This window comes from Diaporthe citri (assembly GCF_014595645.1).
Source record: "Diaporthe citri strain NFHF-8-4 chromosome Unknown scaffold_1, whole genome shotgun sequence".
NCBI lineage: Eukaryota > Fungi > Ascomycota > Sordariomycetes > Diaporthales > Diaporthaceae > Diaporthe > Diaporthe citri.
Window position 1 is genome coordinate 6,232,699 of NW_025064846.1, and position 24,069 is coordinate 6,256,767.

General features: G+C 55.2%; 7 protein-coding genes across 7 annotated transcripts; 2 read left to right on the forward strand and 5 right to left on the reverse strand.

Moving 5' to 3' along the window:
- Window positions 1-263: 263 nt before the first annotated feature.
- INS49_001648 (uncharacterized protein) lies at window positions 264-4,404 on the reverse strand (the record flags this gene model as incomplete). The annotated part of the gene is made up of 2 exons (XM_043162472.1): window positions 264-1,534; window positions 1,590-4,404. The coding sequence occupies 2 exons, from the start codon at window positions 4,402-4,404 to the stop codon at window positions 264-266; spliced, it is 4,086 nt and encodes a 1,361-aa protein (XP_043030978.1).
- A 1,547-nt stretch (window positions 4,405-5,951) lies between these two features.
- INS49_001649 (uncharacterized protein) lies at window positions 5,952-8,184 on the reverse strand (the record flags this gene model as incomplete). The annotated part of the gene is made up of 7 exons (XM_043162473.1): window positions 5,952-5,985; window positions 6,050-6,389; window positions 6,467-6,865; window positions 6,921-7,139; window positions 7,258-7,436; window positions 7,504-7,733; window positions 7,819-8,184. 7 exons carry the CDS (start codon window positions 8,182-8,184, stop codon window positions 5,952-5,954), a joined length of 1,767 nt encoding a protein of 588 aa, XP_043030979.1.
- A 4,202-nt stretch (window positions 8,185-12,386) lies between these two features.
- Window positions 12,387-13,592, reverse strand: INS49_001650 (uncharacterized protein; the record flags this gene model as incomplete). The annotated part of the gene is made up of 4 exons (XM_043162474.1): window positions 12,387-12,687; window positions 12,751-12,801; window positions 12,962-13,385; window positions 13,580-13,592. 4 exons carry the CDS (start codon window positions 13,590-13,592, stop codon window positions 12,387-12,389), a joined length of 789 nt encoding a protein of 262 aa, XP_043030980.1.
- A 902-nt stretch (window positions 13,593-14,494) lies between these two features.
- On the reverse strand, window positions 14,495-16,198 carry INS49_001651 (uncharacterized protein; the record flags this gene model as incomplete). Its single annotated transcript, XM_043162475.1, has 1 exon — window positions 14,495-16,198. The coding sequence occupies one exon, from the start codon at window positions 16,196-16,198 to the stop codon at window positions 14,495-14,497; it is 1,704 nt and encodes a 567-aa protein (XP_043030981.1).
- Window positions 16,199-17,170: 972 nt separating this feature from the next.
- INS49_001652 (uncharacterized protein) lies at window positions 17,171-18,128 on the forward strand (the record flags this gene model as incomplete). Its single annotated transcript, XM_043162476.1, has 3 exons — window positions 17,171-17,232; window positions 17,297-17,557; window positions 17,996-18,128. The coding sequence occupies 3 exons, from the start codon at window positions 17,171-17,173 to the stop codon at window positions 18,126-18,128; spliced, it is 456 nt and encodes a 151-aa protein (XP_043030982.1).
- Window positions 18,129-18,234: 106 nt separating this feature from the next.
- On the reverse strand, window positions 18,235-19,269 carry INS49_001653 (uncharacterized protein; the record flags this gene model as incomplete). The annotated part of the gene is made up of 1 exon (XM_043162477.1): window positions 18,235-19,269. One exon carries the CDS (start codon window positions 19,267-19,269, stop codon window positions 18,235-18,237), a length of 1,035 nt encoding a protein of 344 aa, XP_043030983.1.
- A 1,399-nt stretch (window positions 19,270-20,668) lies between these two features.
- INS49_001654 (uncharacterized protein) lies at window positions 20,669-22,883 on the forward strand (the record flags this gene model as incomplete). Its single annotated transcript, XM_043162478.1, has 4 exons — window positions 20,669-20,903; window positions 20,971-21,102; window positions 21,230-22,645; window positions 22,735-22,883. The coding sequence occupies 4 exons, from the start codon at window positions 20,669-20,671 to the stop codon at window positions 22,881-22,883; spliced, it is 1,932 nt and encodes a 643-aa protein (XP_043030984.1).
- Between the last annotated feature and the right edge of the window lie 1,186 nt (window positions 22,884-24,069).

Sequence of the window (24,069 nt, forward strand, 5' to 3'; positions counted from 1 at the left end):
CATGTCAAAGAAAGGAAGGCAGGAGACATGATTAGCCTGTTGACTATTCTGGGAGAGCATCGTGTTGTTAGCTTGTCGGCGCCACATTCCTTGGACTCGAGAAAGCTTTGGGAAACAACGGAGGACCCTGGTCCGCGCTTAAGTGCTGTAACTGAGCTAAGCTGCCTTGGGTACTGTGACCTCTTGATTTCAATGTGTGTCTTGGCTTTAAGTCACCGCAGCGGGTGCCTCAAGCTTGTGCCAAAAAGGGAAATCTCTCTTCCTCACATGCCAATCTTCCTCGCCAGCACCTCAAGGGCATCCTCTTCCTCCTCATAACCAGCGTCATCAACCTCTTCAAATTCAATAGTCTCCTCCTCCTCCGATCTACGTTCGGACCGGGGCGAGGCTGGACAAGAACTGCCCGTGCTGTCGTCCGCGATCAGCGAATTATTGTAGGTGCTGTCAGCGCTCCGCAAGCCCTGTGTGCCAGCCGGCGAGGTCCTCTGCTGGCCCTGTACCTCCTCGCCAGTCTCCGTGAACAAGGTCAGCATTTGGCCGCGATGGACGACCTGGCCGCTCGATGTACGGACGTAGTCGTCACCAATCTCGCCGTCTTCAGCGCCGTCTCCTCTTTCAGTTGCGTAGCCTTCTTCCTTGGAACTGACATCTTCGAGAGCCTGTTGTGTCTCCACCTCCAGATTAATGGCATCGGGTAAGGCTGTATCGCTCGGTATCTCAAATTCCACATCTTCAACTGCCACATCTCTGTCCCGGGCCTGTTGGCTTTCATCTCGGTTCAGCCAGACAGACTTCTGCAGTGGACGCACGTCGCCCCCTCGCCCCAATGCCACACGCGCCAGCTCTCGATGGAAGAGCCACGGGAAGCTGATGAGCGGCATCTGGATCTCCTCCGATCCGCCCTCACCATTCGGCTTTGGCATCGATCGCTCCCTCAGCGCGGCCCTCACATCGTTGTGGGTGACTGTGTACATTGCCGCCACGAATCGATCGAGCTTCTCGACGTTGACAACTGAGCTGGCGGGCGCAAATCCTTCCGTCTGGATATTCCCAGTCACAGCCTCCATGCACTCCGCTTTGAAACGTGCTTTCAATGCGGCCATATCACGGCCAACATTCTCTTGAAGCTTATAGTCGCTTCCCACACGCGGCCTGGACAGAATGAATGTGGACCAAATTTCGAATTCGGTGACAGGTGCCTCGTGTTGTCCCATGAGACGGCGCATGGCGATGTCATATGCGGCTTTGATTTTGCTGGCCTTGGCCAGGGTATCTTCCTCCAGCTGGTAGCGCGAGAGGATGCGCGCGTCGAAGGGCATTTCGTATGCGGCGTGGAACTCTTCGATCTTGATCCGGTCATAGATCTGACCGAGCGCCGAGCGAGAAGGATAGTTACGCTTCTTATCCTTCTCTTCCTTATACTTCTCCATCCAATGCGGCCATTTTCGAGGCTGGAGGTGTCTCTTCATGACCGCAGGTCTGCCAGACTTAATATAGTCGACAGCAATGGAGTGGAGCTTGGCGAGTTCGATGCCTGCTCGAGCTGTCAGATAGTTCCGTCAAGAATAAGGTGACTGCGGTCTACTTACATTTCGGGTTCTTGACGCCCCCTGGCAATTGGTCTGCCTGGGCAAAGTGCGCAGTGGCGATTCGGCCCAGGGAATCGTTCTTCATATATTGGGCAAAGAAGCTGGTGACATCCTCAATTGTCACATCTGCCGACTTATCAAGTCCAGGAGTGGAGGAGTCCGCATCGTGGTCCAGGGGCGGATGGTCCCACTCAGGTGGGATGAGTCGCTCATCCCAATAGACAAAGTAATCATCTCCGTCCATATCACCTCCAGAACACATGCTGGGAATGTCCCTGTCCCCAGTCTTCGGGAAAACGACGACGTTCTTCAAGTGTCGAAGCTCAGGCACGTCTACTGCCTCAACAACTCGCACATCTCCAGGATGGAGTGATGGGTTGCGGCCAACGACGCAAATCCCAGTGATAACTTCGTAGTTGGTGGTACTTCTACCATCGTTGCCCTCAATAGGCACTTGAAGGAAGATTTGTGGGAGCGACTCGATACTATTGTATCCCCTGCCTTCAGTGGCTTGCGAGTGACCCCTCAGCACACCAATCTCGTCGACAACGCCGAAGACCATGGCGCTGTTCTTGACACTTATAGCGAATTTGTGCTTCAACCTCTTCAATACCCAGCACTTCCACAAGCGAAGCAGGGTCCAGAGGAATGGCTCTTCGGAATCCATGAACGTGTCGACCATCTCTGCCATGGTCAATGTCGTCTGGTTTTCATCGACTTGAGATCGAAGGAGTTCACCAGCCTTTATGGAATCTGCCAAAGCTTCGTCGTACTCTTTGAGCTCATCATAGAGCATGCTGACGAAGACGGACTTGTCCACACCAAGGGCGACTAGGACAGGAATGACCTGCTTGTTGAGAGTGGCATGGGAGAATGCGGAGGTCTTGATGATCTCGAGGCCGTTGTATACAGCCTTGAACTTCTCTTGAGAAGGTCGGACGTGGACTTCGCTCGGCGGGACGTCAGGCCAGACCACGACCACGCCCTTGCAGCCGCCCATTCTCATCTGGAAGCATGAAGGCGTCTCTGGCAAGTCGCGCTCGCTTGCGATCAGTTTTGCAAAGAAGTCGGATATCTTGCCCACTCCATCAGTGAAGTTCCAGGTGTGGTCATCAGTTTGTCGCCGTATGTCGTCAATCTGGCGAATCTTTGGTATGCTGATGCCATTGACTTGACGTGTTGTGGTAAAACACTGACCCATTCTCGCAGCAAATTTGCCGACAGAGCGTATATGCCGGAAGTCTCCCATCCATTCGCGTATGGAGTCACAAGTAACATGATCGGTTTCACAAAAGAAGAATGCGCCGTTCTCCCTGAATTGTGAGTTGCTGAACGCCAAGAATTTGTAATGACGGTCGCCTATGATAATGCCGTTTTGCATGACCCTGTGAACACGAGTGTACACGTTGTCATCTTTGTTGGAACCTTGAGAAGAGAATATCTTGCCAAAGGTAATCTCATCCGTAAACTGGACTCGGAGGAATCTGTCGTTCAGGTCAGAGTACTTGCGAAGGATCCTGTTGGTCAATTCGACGCAAGGAGTTTTGAAATAGATTGTGGTTGGAGTGATGACGGCCCTGCGGACCAGAGTTGCGTAGGGAGGAATTCTAGCATTTGGCCAGTAGTGCAGGACCTTCGGATCGTCAAACATCTTCATGGGTTCGTAGAACTGCCTGCTGGCTTCGGCGACACCTTCGAGCATCATCCTGGCTCTATCGGCATCGAAGCTATTGAGTTTGTCGAGAAACTGGGAATCGACGCTGTATTCATCGAGGAGACCATGAGAGATGCAGACTTCCAACTGATACCGCACTGGGAAGTCGAGGTGATAAGTATTTGTCGAACTAAGAAGCTCGAGTGTCATCTCAACCGAATTATCAAGCAGTTTCCAGACATTGGATGGACCGGGACTAACGAGCTCAAAACGGTTGACTTGTACAATCTGGACGTTGTAATCTGCCAAGTATTTTCTGACAACTTCCCACTCACTCAAAGAGGAGTCAATGTCGAGATAGTAAGTTGTCCAGCGGCCACATTCGACGTATTGCCCAACTGGCTTCACGAGACTGGCGGGAAGGCGTTTCAACTTGTGTAACTCGCTGGATATGTCCGTCTTCCGGGCCCACAAGTCCCATTCCTGCCACAGCGACTGGTCATCATCATGAGAAACGGGTAAGCGACCATAGATTTTGGGAGGGCTGGGAAGCAGCATGGCCAAACCCCAGGCGCCGTTTTTGCGGGTGCCCCAGATGAACTTTGTGGGGTGGCTGAAATCAATTTGCAATTTGAAGGCTTTCAAGCCGTAACGGCCAAGTTTGACCTTGAACTGAATCTCGAACAGTCGCTTGGAGAAATTCGTCAACAGCACAACGTCCTCATAGCTGAACTGTGGCAGGTTCCACATGGTTGATTCGCTGGCCATCATTCCAAACACCAACTTTGAGGGCAGGAACTTCTTCTGACAGAACTGTGGGGGGATGGTCCTGTTGCAAGGCGTCCGAGTGCGGTCCGGGAAGAATGGTCTTGCTTCGAATGACACTGTCACTTTCGGGGAGTCTGCTCTAGTGATGGTAAGGAGGTTGTCAGGGCCGCTCCATGTCGGCCATCTGCTCGGAGGCGGCTCAACGATGACTCGCGCCTTTCCGGTTCTTGATCCGTCGTCGTTCTCATATATCTCGACCCTGCCGATGCTGAGATGGATGGCGGTCAGGGACTCCCAGATTTCTCGGATTTTGATGTTTTTCGGAAGTCCGAACAGGTCGATGGTTAAGCTCTGAGCGGAGCTCAGGCCCGCACCTGTCAACGGAGCGGGCATTCTATGCTTTTGCAGACGCTGCTGTGCATGTTGCTGTTGTTGCGCAGGCACATATTCATTCTGCTGTGAAGGTGGGAGACCCCGTGGGCCATTTGTCCAAATTGGGGCATTGTTATGGACCGAGCGGCTTGAGTGGGATCCCGAAGGGCTGCTTCTTTGGCGTGATGCATTGGCATTGGAAGTGTTTGGAGTTCCCAGAGGTGACGGTAGTTTTTGGGGGGCGGGAGCTTGGGTGTCGGAACGAAAGGAGCCAGCCGTGTGATCCGCCACAGGAGGGCCACTGGGGGTAGAAGTTCTGGAGCTGTCATCAATACCTTTTTGGTGTGGCATTGAGGCAGTCTGGGTGTCGGAAGGCTGAGTGAAGGTACTAGATTGGGCCAGAGGACCTCTGTCAGGTAAGGTAGGAGATCTGTCCTGAGAAGACATGCTGGTTTTGTTCGGGATGAGTGAGTGAAATGGATCCCACTTCTTCTTGTGATTTGTGTGGTGACTCTAAAGCCTTGAAAGACCCAGAAGGTATCAAAGTATTGAAGTGTTGTGGCCAATGTGGCCAATTCCACCCGTTAGAAGGTTCCTCAACGCATGGAAACGGGCTGGGGCAGAGGTTGAGGGTCGCGTTTGATGACCGATAATGGAGGGACGGTATTGAACAGAAGATTTCTAATGATCAAGTCACCTCAACTGGTGACGTTGTGAAGTCTGCGAGCAGTGAAATGCCCATGTGTTTGGAGCTGATCTCTGTTGTCTGTTGGCGCCTGAGACCAGAAGCCAGAGAGCGAACGAGGGCTCGAGGAACGGCGAGGCGGTGGCTTTTATCTGTGTCAAGCAAGCAGAAGCCGTCCCAGAACCACAATCAAGGACAATGAACAATGAAAAGTGGTGACGACCTGGATTTGTGGTCAGACGAAGAATGGAAAACAATAGGAAGCTTGGTTGTGGGGTGGTTGGGGACGAGGAGGAGAGAAGGAGCTCTGGGCGTTTGTTGAAGCTTCCCTGAGGAGGACCACCAGCAAACATTGGCTGTCAGTCAGCCAATTGATAGGATGCACCTGCACCTGGGCGATGTGCAAACTTCTCGGCAACCGCGTAAAGACGACAGCGAGGGAGGCACGTCCTGACATACGCGTGTGTGTGCGGAAGTCTGTCGGAGAGACCCTTCCCATCCTGTCAACATGCCACCACCCGCAAGTACGTCAATCTCCGTCTGATCTTTTGGCCAGGAGCAGAGTAAACAATGTGCTTTTCGATATGTGCTGACTTCCAAGGTTGTATGCACCTGCCCGCTCAAGATAGGAGAACAGGGGACAATGCTCCCTTGGGACTTGAGTCCATGCTGTCCCACTCATGCACTGCCAAATTCACTTCAGTACAATGCAATGTAATGCAATAAGAACCGGCCATTTGATCCATCCGACCTCGCTTTTCTGATACCAGATACCGCTCATGCAGCCTTCAATCTGATGTCGCCTGGCCAAATCGTGCTCCACTTGTTCGCTCCATCCAAAATTCTACCCGCTATCTGGTACTACCAGAGGTCCCTGATGCCGTCACGATTGGCGATCAAAGATCTTGCCAGGGTTCCTTTGCAAGCAGTCAGCCACAGGGCCTCATTCACCGCACGAGGGTATTGTCACGGCACACTCACATAATCCAGCGTGGATCCAGGGACGCCTTGATGTCCCGCATGACATCCAAGGTCTCGGGCCCGACCTCCAGCAAGAGACTCTCCTTCTTGCCCCACCCGATCGAGTGCTCACCAGTACACGTGCCCTCCATGTCAATCGCACGCTTCACCATCCTTTTCACACACCCCTCGACCTTCTCCCGCTCGCCGTTGACGGGGTTGTACAGGATACTCTCGTGAAAGTTGCCATCGCCGATGTGCCCCAGGATAGAGGCAAACAGTCCAAGCTCATCCATCTCCTTCTTGCTGACCTCGATGATGTCAGCCAGTCTACTGAAGGGGACGGCCACATCGGTGCTCCCTATCATCAAAATTCAGCAAATGCTCTGCACACATAAAGATACATGCGATTGATAAGAAGGAAGGGGGCAAACTCACAGACTTCCTCTCCGCCCTTCCGCAGCGCAAGCATGCTCCACAGGCTCTCCTTCCGAGCGCTCCAAAGCAGCTTCTGCTCCCTGGAGTCCTTGGCAAACTCAAAGTTAGACCCGCTGTTGCGCTTCGCGATCCGCTGCACGCTGCCAATGTTCTCCTTTACGGACGCCTTCGTGCCTGAGAACTTGAAGAACAGCGTCGGGACCTCGTCCCACACGCGAGGCGCAGTCGCCCCGCCAAGGTTGACCACGCGCATCTGCACCTCGTCCATGATCTCCATCGCCGCGACGGGGATCCCTGTCTGCATGACCTCGGCGGCGGCCGCGGCCGCATCGCGGATCGTGGGGAACGTCACCACCGCCACCGAGAGGTCCTCCGGGACGACGGCGAGCTTGAGGGTTGCTGTGATGGCATGTCAGAGAGGCACAAGTGATGGCTCCGTGTATAGAATCTTTACCTTCCGTCACCAAGCCCAAAGTACCCTCGGATCCGACGAATAGACCATTAAGATTATATCCTGCCGAGGACTTTCTCGGCCGCCGGCGCGTCTTGACGATCCTCCCATCAGAAAGCACGACAGTCAAGTTGATGACCCAGTCTTTCATCGTGCCGTACTTAACGGCGTTGGTGCCAGAACAGTTCGTCCCAATCATGCCTCCTATCTTCGCACTCGGGCCTACCTCGCTTGGTCAGTCTTCACGTTGACGTGGCGTGCGTAGCTTCGCCGGGCACAGTTGACTCAGGGTTATGTCCAATTTGTGCCAGTCAAGTTGGCGATCTCAGGGCAGACTCACCAGGGTCAACCGGGAAAAACAGCCCACTGCCCATCTTGTTCAACTGCTCATTCAGGTCCTGCCACCCGATGGAGGGCTGCACGACGATGTCCATATCCTCTTGGTTGAACTGGATAATCTGGTCCATATAGGCGAAGTCGACGCTGATGCCGCCAAACGGGGCCGAAAAGTTACTAGCTCTTGTCAGACAAATTACATGTTCTAACCCAATATGATACTTGATTTAATTTAGAAAAAAGAACCTACCCCTCCAGTGACGTCCCGCCCGAATAAGGGATAATGGGAACGTGGTACTTGTAGCAGACCTGGGCGATGGTGCTCACGTCCGCCGTGGATCGCGGGTAAGCCACAGCCACCGGCAGGCTTTCTGTGTTCACGGTGGACCACTCGGAGTATCCATGCGCGTGGAGGTCGTCCGGGTCCGTGGAGATTATGTCCTCATCGGGACCGATCGCGTCGCGGATCTCTTGGATGGCCTGTGTTGCTCTGTCAGTCCTACGACCCAGTTTAACTTCTGCGCTCGGCCTCCTGCATTTCGCCGCAACAGAGTGGGTTCCTTACAATCTCCATCTCCCTCATGCTGGCATACCGCAGCAGCGGCTTCTTGCTGTCCAGCAACGTGGACCCCTTCCCCTTCCCGCCAGTCGCCAGCGTCGCAAGCCCCCAGCCCAGGACGCCGGCAAGGAGCGCGACTCCGAAGACGCCATTCCCGGTCCACGCCGGGGCCGAGTCACCCCCGGCAGCCGGGCTGGGCGCAGCCTTGGCCGCCGTTGCCGCGTTGTTGGTGCTGGCGAATCTCCGGTTTGGTTTCGCGGTGATCGGCAATGCAGGCGAAGCACGCAGGTTGATTCCCCTGCAGGCGACAGTGGCGCGCCGCCCGAGGGCACAGGCAGGCGGCAAGGCCCTCCAGGCCGATCTGACCGACATGCAGGCGACGGGGTTGGGTGCAGGTGCCGAGTATCACAAGCTTGGCCTCTGATTGGGAGTCAGGCAGCTATTATGCAGTCTATTGAGCTCAGGGCTGGGAGATGCCACGGCAGTTGCTGCAGATCCGAGACAACCCTTGAGAATATTCCTGGTGCTAGCCGGTGAGGCGTTGTTCTCTAGCAGCTGAGGTCGATGACAGAGCCCGCGAGCGAGAAATCAGTTTGGGAGAAAGGGTGATGACTGATGTAGAGAGCCGGGGCCAAGACAGCAAGACAAATCGAGCGGCATGAACCGATATGTCGTGCCAGGCGCCAAAAAGTTTATGTAGGTGGGTGTGCGAAGTGGTGTGGTCAACTCAAGAAAGTAGGCTAGATATCTACTAAGCAGGACTAGGTAGGGCAGCAAAGGATGACGGCAAAATTGACTCGTAGGTGAAAGGAGCAGAGTCTCCTGTACCGAGCAGCCTGAGCTGGATACGGAGTGTGTGAGGGATCAAGGCAATGCCTTGAGTAGGTAGGTGGTAGTGTGTTGCCAAGGAGTGTCCGGTTCTAGATCGGATCGATGAGAAGAGTGAGTGACAGCGGGAGAACTTGAGGGCATCCACACGAACAGGTGTGCTTGGGTGTGTGTGTGTGTGTGTGTGTGTCCTACAGGAGAGTCGAGATATGGGTAGGCCAACAGACACGAGGATGGGGGTGTACATGAGCCCATTTATATCACATCTATGAAGCCCGCTATACTGCCAGCCGAGCCGGGGTGCAGTCAATGGCGACCGACCTTGGGTCTCGTGAGTGGAGTCGATGCTCCAAGACCCAATCGGTGACATGAGGGGGGTTTTGACCAGTCTGACCAAAATCATATGGAATACAAAGGAAGAAGGGGGCGGAGCCCGGCAGCTAGGTTCGCAGACAGGGAAGTTGTCTGTTGGTGCTGGCAGAGAAGGGCTACGACGAGCTAGATGTGACAAACGTTGTCGTCCAAGACATTAGGAGAATGAAGGAGTCTCGTGGTGCGGAGGCGAGGCGGCTACTGGCCATTGAGTGAGTGATGGGCCGACACAACCCTGCCGAAAAAGCGATGGAAGGATCTGGGTTACAAGGCAGTGTCTAGTTCAGGGCATACCCACGGCTGTCCACGCTAGGTGCCACATTGACGGATTAGTCTACCTTGTGCGAAGAGGCCCGGGCTAGAGGAAGAGGGCCGAAACAGAGTGACCACGCAAGCTTTGGGATACTTCGGTATCCCGCGTGTCTCGCCGGCTCGAGCAAGGGTTCGTGCCGGTCGAAGCCTCTTAGCCCCGTGGGGTGGATCGGATGTATTGGGGCTAGGAAGCCGGTCCAGCGCTTGCCAGTCCTCTTTGAGCCTGAATTCCGACCTCGCTCACCAGTCCTCCTGATGCCGTTGACTTGCACGAGAGGAAGACAACTTGGGTCTTCCCACAAAAGTCGGCTGGGTGTCATCGTGGAGCTTGCCTGCTGCTCGAAGAAGGCTGAAGCCAAGGTTGACTAATGTGCCCATGTTCTATCACTGTCAGACAGTGTCGCCCAAGCCCTTGCCGGCGAATAGTCAGCCGCAAGTGATGTCTCAGTGCCTAAACTCTGTCTGGAGAGAATCACCCCCAAGCCCAGTCACTCGGAATTCGCTAAGGAAGTCCAATAGCCTTGGGCAGATCGAACCCATTCCGTCCTACCACGCGCGCAGCTGGTGTAAAATCTCCAGGAGTTGCGGTGACGGTCCAGACAGTGGAAGGGGAACGTGGAGGAGGCCCTCCTCCGTCTTGGGCTGTCAACCTCTCTTGCTGTGCTGTTCCGGTTCGGATAAAGAGAGCCCAGCGAATGACGTACGCAGTCCAATTGATGTTCGAACCGCGAGGCACGAGACTGTGAGACCATGCGCTCAACCCTACTTCTGAACACCCAGCAGAGCTGGAGGGGCGTGACGGAACCTTACAGTCATCCTCGGGGTCGACAGCCACCCCCTCGGCAGGGCTAGGCCTGCGAGTGTAGTCAACTCGCATGCGAGCTACTGCAAGAGAGCCAAAACGACCATCAAGTGCCAGCTGATCGTCCGGCCGGCAGACAGACAAGGCAGGGTACCGGACCAGAAAATGCATCCCATTACGAGATATTCTGCGTCGAAGTCAGAAGGCCCGGAGATGCGGCGGTGACACAGCCGTGATGCGTGGCGACGAGGCGCTGTCTGGGGGCGGGCGGGTACATGCTTCTTCTTCCCCCAGACTTTTGAAAGCGCGGGGAAAGGTGTCAAAACGCCTGTGGTGGAACCTAACGGAACGAAACCGGTCCCACACTGTGGCGGCTGAGGTCTTGTTAATGTGCTGCTTCGGGGCAATCTTTGGCGACAGCTGAACAGCGAAGGAAGAGGTCATGCTAGGATTTGCCTAGGTCGATCTGATGTGTTCGTTCAGCCCCACCGCCTGGCGATTAGACCAGATGGTGATCATTGCGCCCCTTCCAGATTAGGTATTCCGAGCTTTCCTCCCACGCGGTCCCAGCTTTTCTTTTAACCCGGGGTTTCGAGGACCCCGTCAATAGAAGTCTGCGACGACTACTTCGGTTTTGCATTACGGTCACCAACCTCGAAGGATCATATCTAGCTTGCATGAGGCCAGAGACCAGGCCAGCCGTCTGCAGGTACCCAGGTGCATACAAGAATCACAGAAATCGTGCATTCGCACACTGTCCAGGCACGTGCGAACCATACCGCGCATTGGCGGGCCGGCATATATAACGCCCTTCTTAACATCTGTTGTGCGACCGGGACAACGTATAAAGGACTGCGCCGTAATAAGGCACCAAGGCTGAGCCCGACCGTCGGCGCCTAACGTAGCCATACGCCGGTGGTCAAAGGGCGTACACACCAAAGCCCCCGTGGCAACTCTTGTGCGACGGCAAAGTCGGTGTGCTCTCCGGAACCAACATGCTTCCTACGCCCTTGTCCTGCTTCACATGGCCTGTGGCACTGAGGAAAACTCGGTCGACAGCCCCGGCAGACACAAGACGTCGGGGTAAACGTAGAACACCCTCCCACCAGTCCCGCGAGAATCAACCGTACATGGGGCGAATTCCAAAGCTTACACGACCTCCGCCTCCCTGTTCTAGGCCTCACACCTGCAACCTCACACGGTCACGAGAGGGCGTCCCATCTACCCCTGAGTGGCTGGAAGAACGGTGCGTAACACGGCAGCCAGGCTGACCGTGAACTTGAGGGGTAAGTAATCAATGTGGGAGTGAGGTAAGCTGAGGCGGCAACCCTTTCGTCCACCCACAGAGGCGGCCTTCTTTTTTTCTTCTTGTTTTCCCCCCTCATCCTCCCTGTAAGGTGTACCGGGGGAGTACGTATCGCGACCTCGCCTCTCTGGTACGGGACGAGATTCCCTCAGTGTACCTGGCACATTGTTTGCAAGGTGCCATCTGTGCGGCCTGCTTTGTAATATCGAGGTAGGACCACTAAGGTAGAAAAAAAATTTAAAAATGGGTTGACGTGAGACGAGAAGTATCACATATCCTCAAGCTTGGAACCCCGTCGTTGATCACTTCGCCATTATCCAACTACAATGCGAGAGCTGGCGCCTTGCTCATGGGGAGCAACCCAAGGATCCCGAGGGGCACGATGAGGCTGGTCGAGAGGCAGCTAAAGACTGGTCGCTACTTGCCTGTAATCACACATGTGATGGGGCGTTGTCGGCTTGCTTGAGAGTTGCTTGGCAAGCATCGCGGCCTGGAGCAAGGGGAGGTTGAGACTCGCTTTAGTCATACATACTCTGAAGGGGTCAATTCTCTGGTGGCGAGCATGCTGGATGGCGCTTGTGCGAGTACTGACAAGGCCTATTGGCCGAGGGGCACAGGTGCTCGCATGTCGTGGGTTCTCTCGAGCCGGCTTATTAGAGCAAGTGAGACACTGAATCTTTGCTGGGCCATTGGTCCGTTCGGAACCCCGAGCGAGAGCGCGCAGTCGGGGACAAGAACGGTGCATATCACGGCAGAGCATAGTTTTCGGAAGAGAAGATAGGACGTTTGCAAGAATTGATTGACCCGTCGACATCATTTGGTCGACTATCGGGTATTTGCTATCTACCATAGCGGAATTCAAAGCCGTAACGTCCGTAACTCCTTGTCCATGCTGTCACTTTTTGTGAAACCCTTTTGCCTTTGACCATTTGACCCAGAAATTTCATCAAGCATTTACTGACCAGCGATGGCGTGAGCACGGCGGCGATCACGCTCCTCAGCGATGGTAAGCTTGACACCCTTGCCCTTGGGCAGGGAGATCCAGGGCTTCTCAGCACCAATGACGAAGACGTTGGACTCCCGGGTAGCGAAGGTGTTGTCAATGGCATCCTTAACGTGGACAATGTTGAAACCACCATCGTGACGCTCACGGTGGGTGATGACACCAACACGACCCATGTTACGACCACCAGTGACCATGGCCAGGTTACCAATCTCGAACTTGACAAAGTCGTCAATCTTGCCAGTGGACAGGCTGCGGTGCACGGATTAGCGGTCGTCCTTGGAAGTTGTAGTTTACAGCGGTAACTAGACTTACTTGACCTTGACAGTGTCGTTGACCTTGATGAGAGGGTCAGGGTAGCGGATGCTGTGGCGGAGCAGGTTAGCTATCATGGGGGAATCTCGAAACATACCAACCGCGGATGATCTCGCTTCGATCATGAATCGCTCTTCCATCGACGAGGGCCGACGTGGGAGGATTCAACCAAAGCTTGGTCCAACGGCTGACAGATGTCGGAAGAACTCACGTTCTCGCATCATGCGTAACCAAGAATGGGATACCGCCACGGCCCAGCTGGACACGCTTGACCTTGCCGAGCTTGTACTCGGCCTCCTCGGCCTGGATGCGGTGGACCGTGAAGCGGCCCTTGGTGTCGTAGACGAGGCGGAAGTTCTCGCCGGTCTTCTCGATGGTGATGACGTCCATGAAGCCGGAAGGGTAGGTCACGTCGGTGCGGACCTTGCCGTCGACCTTGACCAGGCGCTGCATCAGGATCGACTTGACCTCACGGCCATTGAGGGCGTACTTGAGGCGGTTGCGGATGAAGACGATGAGGGGCAGGCAGTCGCGAGCCTTGTGAGGACCAGCGGAGGCCTTGGGGGCGTAGGTGCCGGACAGCTTGTCCAACAGCCAGTGCTTGGGCGCACTGAGGCGCTTCTGGTGCTTCTTAGCTGTTCATCAGGCCGCAGTCAGCATCGTCGTCGTGTGATGTTGCAAATTTAGCCTCGAGGCCGAGAGACCGCTTGATTCACAGGAGTGCAAACGAAGGGGTGCGGTTGCACCAGGCCGTAGCATTTCCGTGGAGCATCAAGCAGAGCTTCGACACCGAGACGGTGAAGGAGGTTTGAGAGATTCCATGACTTACGTCCTCTACCCATCTTGGCGGTCTGTTGGTGGGTGGCTGTCGAATGTGGTCGTCTTACACGGGCTGGCGGGAGGAAGGAGTTCGCAGAAACTCAGGCTCGATTGAAAAGTTGCTTTGCACCCTCGAGAATTTGCAGCTTGTGGGTTTCGTCCGGAGATGCGCTAGTGGATTTTAGCGCCAAATACACGTGACGAGGATGGCCCGTGCTCCTGCCGGCATCCCCTCAATTGAGACCAGCCAGGGGGTGATGCAGGTTCGACTTACCACAAGTACACCCCAACATCACCTTCTCTTGCCCCATGTCGGAAGCCATGGAATATCCACTTGCACAATCATGTAAATGTAAATTTAGATTCAACACGGAGGATGCAAATTGACATACCAAAAGGTGTAAGCCCCCTTCAGATGCGCCCTTGCAAAACCGAACCTGTCGAGCTCTTGCACTCGCGGGCAGGTTAAATCACACGAAGAAGCGCTCTTGACAATGAGACCGGGCAAGACTGGGCAGCCAAATTGCTTCGCTGGATTCTAAGATTGCTCTAGACTCTAGAATGACAGACCTACCGACAATTTTGCAACAGCATGTTGTGGGCTGTCTCGACGCCCTGTCCCAATTACTCCGTGCTGGGCTCCTGCGTCCGCAGCATCTTACTATGACACGCTCCATTGTAACGACAGAATTCCACCATCTCTCATCCCACAGAAAATCCTATGGCAGGTCCCTTGCCACGCCGGACTCCCATCGCAATGTCCAAAGAAATAAAAACATGAAATAATAGTAGGAGTAGAAGTAGAAGAGAAGATTGTTGTTGCCGTTGTTGCAGGAGGTAAAACCTCGACGTTGTCGAGTCATCCCGTCGCCGCGGCCGAGCGGCCGTCCTCACACAGTGGCCTGCAACTTGCTGCCTATACGGATTAATCGAGTAACAGCCTCGATATATCCATGGCAACCAAAGGCCCGTCACCGTCCAGTGTTGAATCCCTTGTATATGAGTCTAGCCCAGGCAACTCATTCGGGTTGTTGTTCGCCGCCGAGCTGTGCAGGGGCAACGTGGCCGTCCCAGACCACTTGTGCGCCATCGTATCCTCCCTAGACCCAGATCTGTTCAGATGTGGCTCCAGGGTCATCAACGAGTTCTCATTGACCATCGTGTTCACGGAAGGCTCCATAATATTACTCCTCGCCCTCGAGGGCGTTGGTGCACTTTCTTTGGCTTGGATCTGCCGCTCCTCAATCTGCTTGTACGTGTCAGGGTACTTGTTGCGCACCCGATCCCTCAGGTCGGTGGGCTGTCTGCTGGACAGGTCGAACCTCGGGTCGCGCTGGATCTTCGTCCAGGCCGGACCGTAGAGCTGAAGTCCCTCGAGAATCTGGTCGTCGTCTTGCTGTGTGAATGGCCGTCTCTCACGACGGTGTGATTTCTTAAAAGGGCCATGAATGCCCATCTTCTGGAGGTCCTCCAGTTTCTTGCGGTGTGCTCGGCTCTTCTTCGGCTTCGTCGTTGAGTCCGAGTCTTGTTGGGCTGATTGTGCTTGGCCCGACGATGCACCTTGGTCGATATCCTTCTCCCAGGACGACACCTGCGGCTCATCCGGATCTGCGAGTATGTCCTCCAGCAGCAGCGCCGTCTTCGTCTTGCTTTTCAGCTTGGGCTCGGCGGGCGGAGCGCTGGCGGAGGCCTCCTGGTTTAGGCTCTCCTTGCTCTTGCTATGCGAGACGCGCAGCTCATCGGGGCAGCACGTGCGGAACCGATCTTTCAGGTCGCCGGCTGTCCGTCCGTTGAAGTTGTACACAGGATCGTCCAAGATGCTCGTCCATTTTCCGACTCCGTATTTGTTCACACCAAGCAGTAGGTCCCTGGTCTCTTCCTCTGACCATTTCCGTCGCGGTTTCGCGGCCTTCCTCTTCACCTTGGCCGAGCCCTTATCCGCCTCGGGCGTCGCAGTCTGATCCTGCTGCGGTGGTAGCGCTGCCTTCTCGCTTGCATCCTGCTCAACATTAGGCGTCACATTGGTGGTGAATTCTTTCAGTGGGTGTATGTTCGAGGGGTTCTCATTGTCCTCGAGCGCGATCGGAGGGAAGACGGCCGCATTGGGTGGGGGTTCGTACAAGCCGTTGATGATCGGTGGGACTATGTTCTGGGCAGACTTCTGCTTCTTCAATGGCTGCGGCAGGTGCATGATATCGTCTTTGATAGTCACGGCCCTCTGGCGCTTCTTGTTGGTCGCATCCTCGGTCGAGAGCGACGACTCGGGTGCCTCGTCGAGAATATGGCTTAGGGAAAGCTGCGAGTCGTTGACATCCGGGTTGTCGTAGAGCATGCGCAGAGATATGCCTCCGCCAGTGTGGCGGAGCCCACCGCCGTCAGGATAGCGTCCATTGTACTCCTCTGTGATGGAGGCCAACGGAGGTATGTGCTGAGGTGCTCTGGACGTGGACTTGTCACTCCTCCCATGTTGACTCGCATCTGGCTCCAGAGGCGGCAGCGAGAAATTCGAGGACTTGGCAAAGCTGCTGAAGCTCTGTATCGGGGGGAGATCAGGCGGGGGGTAATTCGAGGTCTCGGGCGAATTCGAATCGTTCAGCAAGTGCATCAAGCGCGGTTCAATTGTCGCCATCGTGACATCCCACAGGAACAGGGGGCAAGGCCCGCTGTGAGGAACCCAGAGGATCGAGAGTGCGGTCGTGGAGGCGAGACTCCGCAGCCATGGAAAGGGGCCCTGAGGTCCTGGTGCGAAGGACACCCTATCTCGAAGCTCGCGTGCGGTTGGAAGTAGCAGAGGCGGGGTCCATAACCCGGAAAGTCAAAGGTTCTCTGCGAAAATCAACATTGGCCCTGGGACAATCGTGCAATGCAACGGGGGTGCTTCATCGCGGAGGAGCCTTGACTGAGCCGGGCACGAGGGTCGAGTCCCATCCAATTTGCCTTTGGGCCGAGGGGTCAGACTCAATCCAGAGACCCGTTTCTGTCGTACAAGGATCATCGCATTACACACTCTTGTCCTTGGCCAGGAGGATAGACTCAAGGAATCTCCTCGAATTGGGAGGCTGTCAAAACACTCGACTGATGTCGTTCTCACAGGGAATCAGGAGTGAGTGAAGTTGTCTTTTGCGCCAGGGGTACTTGTAGCGAGGCGGCCTTTTTATCGTCCCGATCTCAGACGTAGGCGCATAGTCTGCTCGAAGACTGGCGGGTAACTTGAGGCTGAATGAAGTGCAGTTCTTTCAGACAGACCCACTACCCGGAAACTGCTAAGGTCCTCACCCAGGTCCTGCCTTCATGAGCATGGAAGGTGGGGCACACTTATCACCGCCGAAGTACTGCATTTGCCGATGGTCGACTGGTGACGATCAACAATGAGCAAAGACCCGAACCTCAAACGTTCTTTCGTCTCCATTAAACAGCCCCGTTGAGACGCAAAGACGCCATCAATTGACATATTTTTTTCAAGAGGGTATCAGTCAATTTCTCGTCATTAGAATTTTGACTCATCGTAGCCAATCTCGCAGGATTGGTAGAGAACTTCGGAATCAAGACTGTACTCTACAGGTACAGGGTCCAGAGTGCTTCCTCACTTCAAACCGTCACAATGTCTTCTCGTCTTCCGGCCTTTCCTCGCTTCATCTTCACCATCTTCGAGCCTCTCAGCCTGTAAGTCAAGGGAAAATATCATGCACTCCATCCAACTTTACTCTAGAGCTAATACCCATCCCAGCATCGCCGGTTGGGCCGGAGCAACCTTAGATCCGTCGTGGTTCGTTAAAGAGCAGACATCCACGCCCAGCCCCACCGTGGACGACAACTCCCGGCTTGTAGCACTCCAGCTCGGAAACTGCTATGGCTTACTGTTCCTCGCTGCTGTCGCCGTGCTGTACACGACGACTGAGCTCAAGGTCGTGCGGAACTATCTGATCGCGCTATGGATCGCAGACATTGGGCATATTGCAGTGTGCTACCTCGGCCTGGGGTATGAGAGGTTCGTGGATGTAGCATCATGGAACAGCATGACTTGGGGGAACGTAGGTGCTACGGTAGGTGCTCTCTTCTTTGGGAATCAGAGTCCTGGCTGGCTGACCAACTTCGAGGCATTTCTTTGCTTGACGAGGACGGCGTATCTTTTAGGTTTCTTTGGCCCGGATGCTCCTATTTCAAGTGTGAAGAAGATCCAGTGATTGCATTCAATCTACGACGTCTGTTGGTGACTGCCCATAGGTGTCGCTGGCGACCACCTTGAATGTAATATGACTACAATCTCTCGGCGACCTCCGCTATTTGTCACCCTCTACGACTCCATAGATCTACGGTTTAATGTCAGACAACGTGGGCACAGTGTGATTCTTGTTACCACGCTGCGGAACGTGATCATGCTTGCCTGTCCTGTTGCACGAGATTCGGCACAGCTCGGTCTGGACAGTTCGACCACTTTGTTTTACGTCCACAAGAAGATTGCGGCATATGGAAAGCGTACGACATCTCAAAAGATTGCGTACAAAATTCATGGGCTGGCTGACGAGTTACAGGAGAGCGAGCTGGAGGTGGAGCAATAAAGTCGATCTGGGACAGCATTTCACATCGTCGGCAATGATCAAGTGCTGCTCCGTCCGCTGTCGTCTAGACCAGAGACAAAGCCAAGATTCGCATTTCATAACTCGTCTATACTGTATTCCCACCAGCCGCGCTCCTTGCGTACGGTGAAGCCGGCGAGACCTGTCCAACGTGGTTGCCATACCCAGAGTCAGAGACAGTCTCCGCAACGGTGGTCGCCGGCGATGAGACCGTGAACGTCGGCGCCGCACTCTCCCTCCTCCCAGACCCGTCCGTGTTGCTCGTCCTTGTGCTGACGTTCCTGCCAATATCTTCGCCGTCTGCTCCGCTGAACCCCGTGAAGCCGCTGTACCTGGCGCTGTGGTCCGGCACGGCAGCAGGGAGCTCCACAGGTGCGTATGAACACGCGCTGGCCTCCGGGATCTCGTGGATCTGATTACCCGCAGTAGGCAGTTCCGTCGAGTTGGAATAGTGATGGAACTGATGATGGGGGTGCAGCTGCCCCGGGGCTTGTGCGCCGCCCGACTCGGGAGCACTGAGCTCCGCCTTGTCATAAGCCCAGCCCGCAACCCCGTTCCCCTCCCTGGCCTCGCCACTGGGCAGCTCCGAGCTCCCGGGCCCGTTGTCGAACCATGCCCGGCCGGCATCCGGGTTTGTCGACGGCGGTGAGACGGAACCAAGCGGTGGCGAGGAGTCGCTGACTGACTTATGTGCTATGTTATGCGCAGCCATTGACATATTGGGCGGTCTGTTGGGGTCGTAGCCATTGCCATTGTTGTTGTTGTCGTACTTGTTTCGCCGTTGCCATCTCCGCTGCCGTCGATGTCGCCAGTACATAAAGACGGCGCCTCCCAGAAAAATCACGCCCACAATGACTCCAATAGCAATCCCAGCCTTGGACTTGGTGTCTAGTTGTCGAGCCGAACTTGCAGTTTCTGTCGCGGCTGCGGATGTGGTCGCTGTTGCTGGGTCTGTGGTTGTGGGAGCTGGAGCCGGCGTCGCCACAACATCGTCATCGTCGTCTGGCGTATCGATGCCATCGTCGTCCTGCCTCAATTCCAGCTTATTTCTAACGCTGGCGGCTCCGGTCTCCTCCACCAGTAGTAGAATCAGGGCCATTATGTCTAATCCATGTTCCGGCATGACGGGCTCTCGATGCTTTGAACTCTTGGCAATTCTTGTTTCCAGAGTAGGGCAGATGGCATCCAGGTCATGTCAGAAGAAGACAAGGGCATCAGTTATAAGACGGAGGAACCTGACCAAGACATTCTCTCAAACGCTCCTCCATATGCCGACAAAAATAGACTCCACAAGCCAAGCACACGCCGTGGAGACTCAGCGATCGGCTGGTTGCAAGCACTCGTACCATTTCCTTGTCATCGCGATATAACCATGGGGCTCGGCCATATCATAAGAGATTACTAGGCACTCCAGACCGAATGAGAGACCGGCCTGGTGTTCGGGGCATCTTGGCCGCGCGGACTGAGGGAGGACGAGAAACGCGGAGCGAAACGGTTCGTCCCCAAGAGTCTGGGCTGGGGCTCAGCACGGTTCCCCAAAAGCCTGATTACTCGCGCTGCCTCGTCGATCCCGAGCAAACACGGGCGCCGTTACAGGCGACCGAGAGAGGCTGTGTAGGCTGAGTTATATAGAAAAAGGAGGTTAGGAACAGGTTTCTGGTCTGCGCAGGTTCGTCATGATGGTGCCCAAGGACCGCAGCAGGCGGTCGTAGGGCTTGGGGAGCCCCCACATGGCCACCTTCTCTCCGTTTTCGAGATGTGTGTCAGTTGTCTTTAGAGTTCGCGGGGGGTTGCGATCTTATCACATCAAATCCGGATCAATTCCCGGCCGTCATTTGAGGCGATTCAAGTCGTCCCAGCTGTAGATGATAGAGGAAGTTGACCTTTGTGAATTGACCCTCCACCTCACACACCCTTCATTCACCTTGGGAGCTCAGGGCTGAACCCTGACATGCAGCCACTTCAGACTACCACTTCTTGTCCACGTCTTCGCCGGTCCATTAACCCAAGCTCCCAATCCAGACGAGCCTCAGGATTTGGGAAGGCCGTCCGTGATGAAATGATATCAGATTGGAAATGCAGTACTCTTCACTCTCCACACCTAGGCGTCGTTTGGAATCTCCACCCCAGTCCGTAAAATCCGGCGTTAAAGCCGACGACGGTTCCCCGACTCAAGCTTTCGAGCTGTCATCCCGCCATGTCGTCAACGACCCTGAAACTCCATTAGAGTAGAGACGTGCAGTCTACCATGCAGACTCACCTATTCCTTGACACCCGTGCACTTTGACACCCGTTGCATGGTCGACCGTGCCTTTCGCAGTGTTCAAAGCAATTGTCTGGCTGACTGTCACAACCCCCGCAGTGGGCCTTCGTTTACGGTACTCAAGTGTCAGGCCGGGATCCCGTCTGAGTGGCGATAAGAGCTCCGGAGCTGACCTTGTCATATAAGCCAACGCCGGTCCAACCGAACGACACCGTCACTCCTTCTGCGGCCCGGGGAAGTGTCGCTATTGCTGGCCAAGATGAGCTATAGATATCCTCACGAGGATGACTCGGACGAGAACGGCTTCGGCGACAGCCTGCAGCAGTCCTCGGCCGCTCAACCTCACGACTCCTCCGATAGCGACGATGACGTCTTCGAGCCGGCAACAGAGGTCACCGAGGATGATCACGACGAGGACGAGGACGAGGACGATTCTGATTACGAAGATGAGGACGACGAGGACGAGGATGAGGATGACGAGGATGCATTCCACGGTCAGTGGTGACCGCTTAGTTCATGTGCTGATTCACTCAGTCTAACTGATCGTGTTCACACGTGTAGATGCCGAGACCGGCTACACCGTCGAAGTGGTCTATGGAGGATCAGAAGACAACGAGGAAGGTGACGACGAAGACAACGAGGGAACTCAGAGAGAACGAAGGCCGGTGACCATCTCAATCGGCAACCTTTTGGGTGAGTGCCACTGCGTCAAGAAAGCTTAATCTGCTCAGCCAGATCCCGATCGTCTCATCTGAGCACGGCAGCTCATCGCATCTCTTTACAATCCTTGGCACTCTGGATGCTGACTTCACATTAATAGGACGCATAGGGGCCCCTCATCTCTCGGCCCAACAACTGATGGCTCTCTTCCACAGCCGAGATCTCGGCCACGTACTGTTCAACGAAGGCGGCGAGGACTGGCCGGGCCCCCGTCGGAGGCGGCAGCCCCCAGACCCAAACCGCTTCCCCAAGGTCCCTAGCGACAAGGGCACCGAACTCATGAACTCGGGTGCGTTTGGATCGACAGACAGGAGTGCTGCCCGGCATAGGAAGAAACTCGCCCGCCGCATCCTCGACCGGGAACTCGGCGTCGGCAACCCCCGGATCAACCAGGCCGCCATGGCGCAGGAGATGATCCCCACCTCGGAAGCGGACATGATCATCCAATACAACGCTCCCGTATATTGCGGGCAGTTCAGCGAGGACGGCAATTTCTTCTACGCCTGTGTGAAGGACTTTAAAGTGCGCATGTATGACACGAGCAACCCTTACAACTGGCGGTATTACAAGACGGTCAACTACCCCTGGGGCCAGTGGACACTCACGGATGCACACCTGTCACCAGACAACAAGTGGCTGGCCTACACATCTCTGCAGAGCCACGTGTGCTTCGCGCCGACGGACCCAAACGACAAAGGCGACCCCTACACGCTGGACCTTGGCAGCGGCGCGAGGGACACTGGATGGGGAGGATGGAGGGCACGGGGACACTTTGCCATCTGGTCGATCCGGTTCTCGGGCGACGGACGGGAGCTCATTGCGGGCAACAATGTGTCGAGCATCATCGTCTACGACATCGAGTCGCGGCGCGTGCTGCACAACATCCAAGGCCACGACGATGACGTGAACGCTGTTTGCTTCGCGGACCCCAAAGATCCACACATTATCTACTCGGGCTCGGACGACCAGGTCATCAAGGTGTGGGACCGGCGGTCGATGGGCGACGGGAGGGAGGCGGGCGCATTTGTAGGGCACATCGAGGGGCTGACGTACATCGACAGCAAGGGCGACGGGCGCTACATCCTCTCCAACAGCAAGGACCAGACCATGAAGCTATGGGATCTGCGGATGGCAATGTCGACGGAGCGGTACGAGGACCTCAACCCGCGGCAGCACACGCAGCACACGGACTACGACTACCGCATGGAGGACTACGACATGGACAACTGGTTCCAGCACCCGGACGACAACAGTGTGGTCACCTTCCGCGGGCACAAGGTCCAGGGCACGCTCATCCGGTGCCACTTCAGCCCGGCCGGGAGCACCGACTCGCGGTACGTCTACAGCGGCAGCCAGGACGGCAAGGTCTACGTGTGGAACATGGACGCGACGCTCAAGTCCACCATCGACGTGGCCAAGGCGACGGGCCAGGCAACCCGGAGGCACGGCGGCGGCGGCGGGAGGCGTGGCTGTGTGCGTGAGCCGTACTGGCACCCAAACGCGCCTGTCATTGCTGGTAAGTTGATCACACCACTTTCTCAGCAGCACATTTTTCGGCCCGTGAAGAAGTTGTTAGGAGAAAAGACTGACATGGCTACCCGGCAGCGTCCTCGTGGGGTGGATTCGATAGGAGCTACGGGTCGGTGTCGGTGCACTCGTGGAACGAGAACACCGAGGACGATGTGGACGATCCGAGGATGGGCTGGAGTGTGAACGACCACCTAGGAGCTGAGAGTTTCGGGGTGGGATATTGATTCTCTTTTTTTTTTTTTTTTTTTTTTCTTTTCTCTTTTTGAGAGTATTAGTGCTAGCGAGCCAAGTATCTAGGCGCAAGGAGTCGGTGACTCGGTCCTAAAGGCATGGAGTTCATCTGTCCTTCATGTGCCACGAGCTCTGTTCTTGAATAAGTGAAATGGGAAATAGAGAGACGTGCAGCAGTAAGGCTTGCTGCTTCAGTGGCAGTCTGGTTTTGGTCTTGAGGGCCGTTCCCATTCATGGTACTAGACTCTGTAACTGAGCTGCCTCTCATAACAAGCCTCTTTTCTGGACCTTGGTCATACACTTGAATGTTGGGTTGCTCCAGCAGACTTTCACATGCAGACTCTTGGTTGAGGGAATTGTATCTGGGTTTAGAAGACGGCCGGTGGAGCAGATGATACCTGTCAAACGACTATCCTGTGGTAAAGTTGTCAAATCGTAACGCTTTTCGTCTTCAACTGCGTCCCAATACCTAGTGCGAAGTGGTCCCAGAGAGACCCACCTCGCCCGCTTACCGGGATCTTCTAACTCGGAATACGGGTCCCCACCCCTTCCGGCAGGGAGTCGCCGCTTAACTTGAAGAAGCTCCGGGCCCAGACCCCAGACCCAGGTCATCCAGGAGCTCCAAGCTCCGACTTCAGCCCAATCCCTTGCAAGCCTTCTTCATCCATTGACTTCGACAGCCCTTCGTCGATACTTCAACAGGGCGGACTGGTATCGACTACCAACCTCTTGCCGGCGGTTGCAAATCCCAACGTTAACGACCTCAACCAATTTCCCTGCGATTGGAAACCTTGACCGTCAGCGAGCCTTCCCAGTGACCTCCTCGAGACGACCGCCCTTGCGATCACCCCCTTCCAGTCAACGTCTACAGCCTCGCTCGACAGCCCTCTTCGGACGCCGCTTTTTCGAACGATAGTGGCCCGAAATCGTAACAGCGAATTCGCCTACGTCAATTCTATTTGCATAGCAGATTCGCAAGCAGGCATCATCCACACACTGCCCCGTCCCTTGCGATCTTTTGGCTCGACCAAAAAGCACGTCCTCCCAAGCAAGCAGCCTCTTGGTGGACTGCAGCGACGAGACCTGTTTGACCAGCTCAATTAAAATAACCCAGCTTACTCAACATTTTTGCGCTACCACCAAGTCACTCTGTGTGCACTGAACTCTTCTCTAGCATTT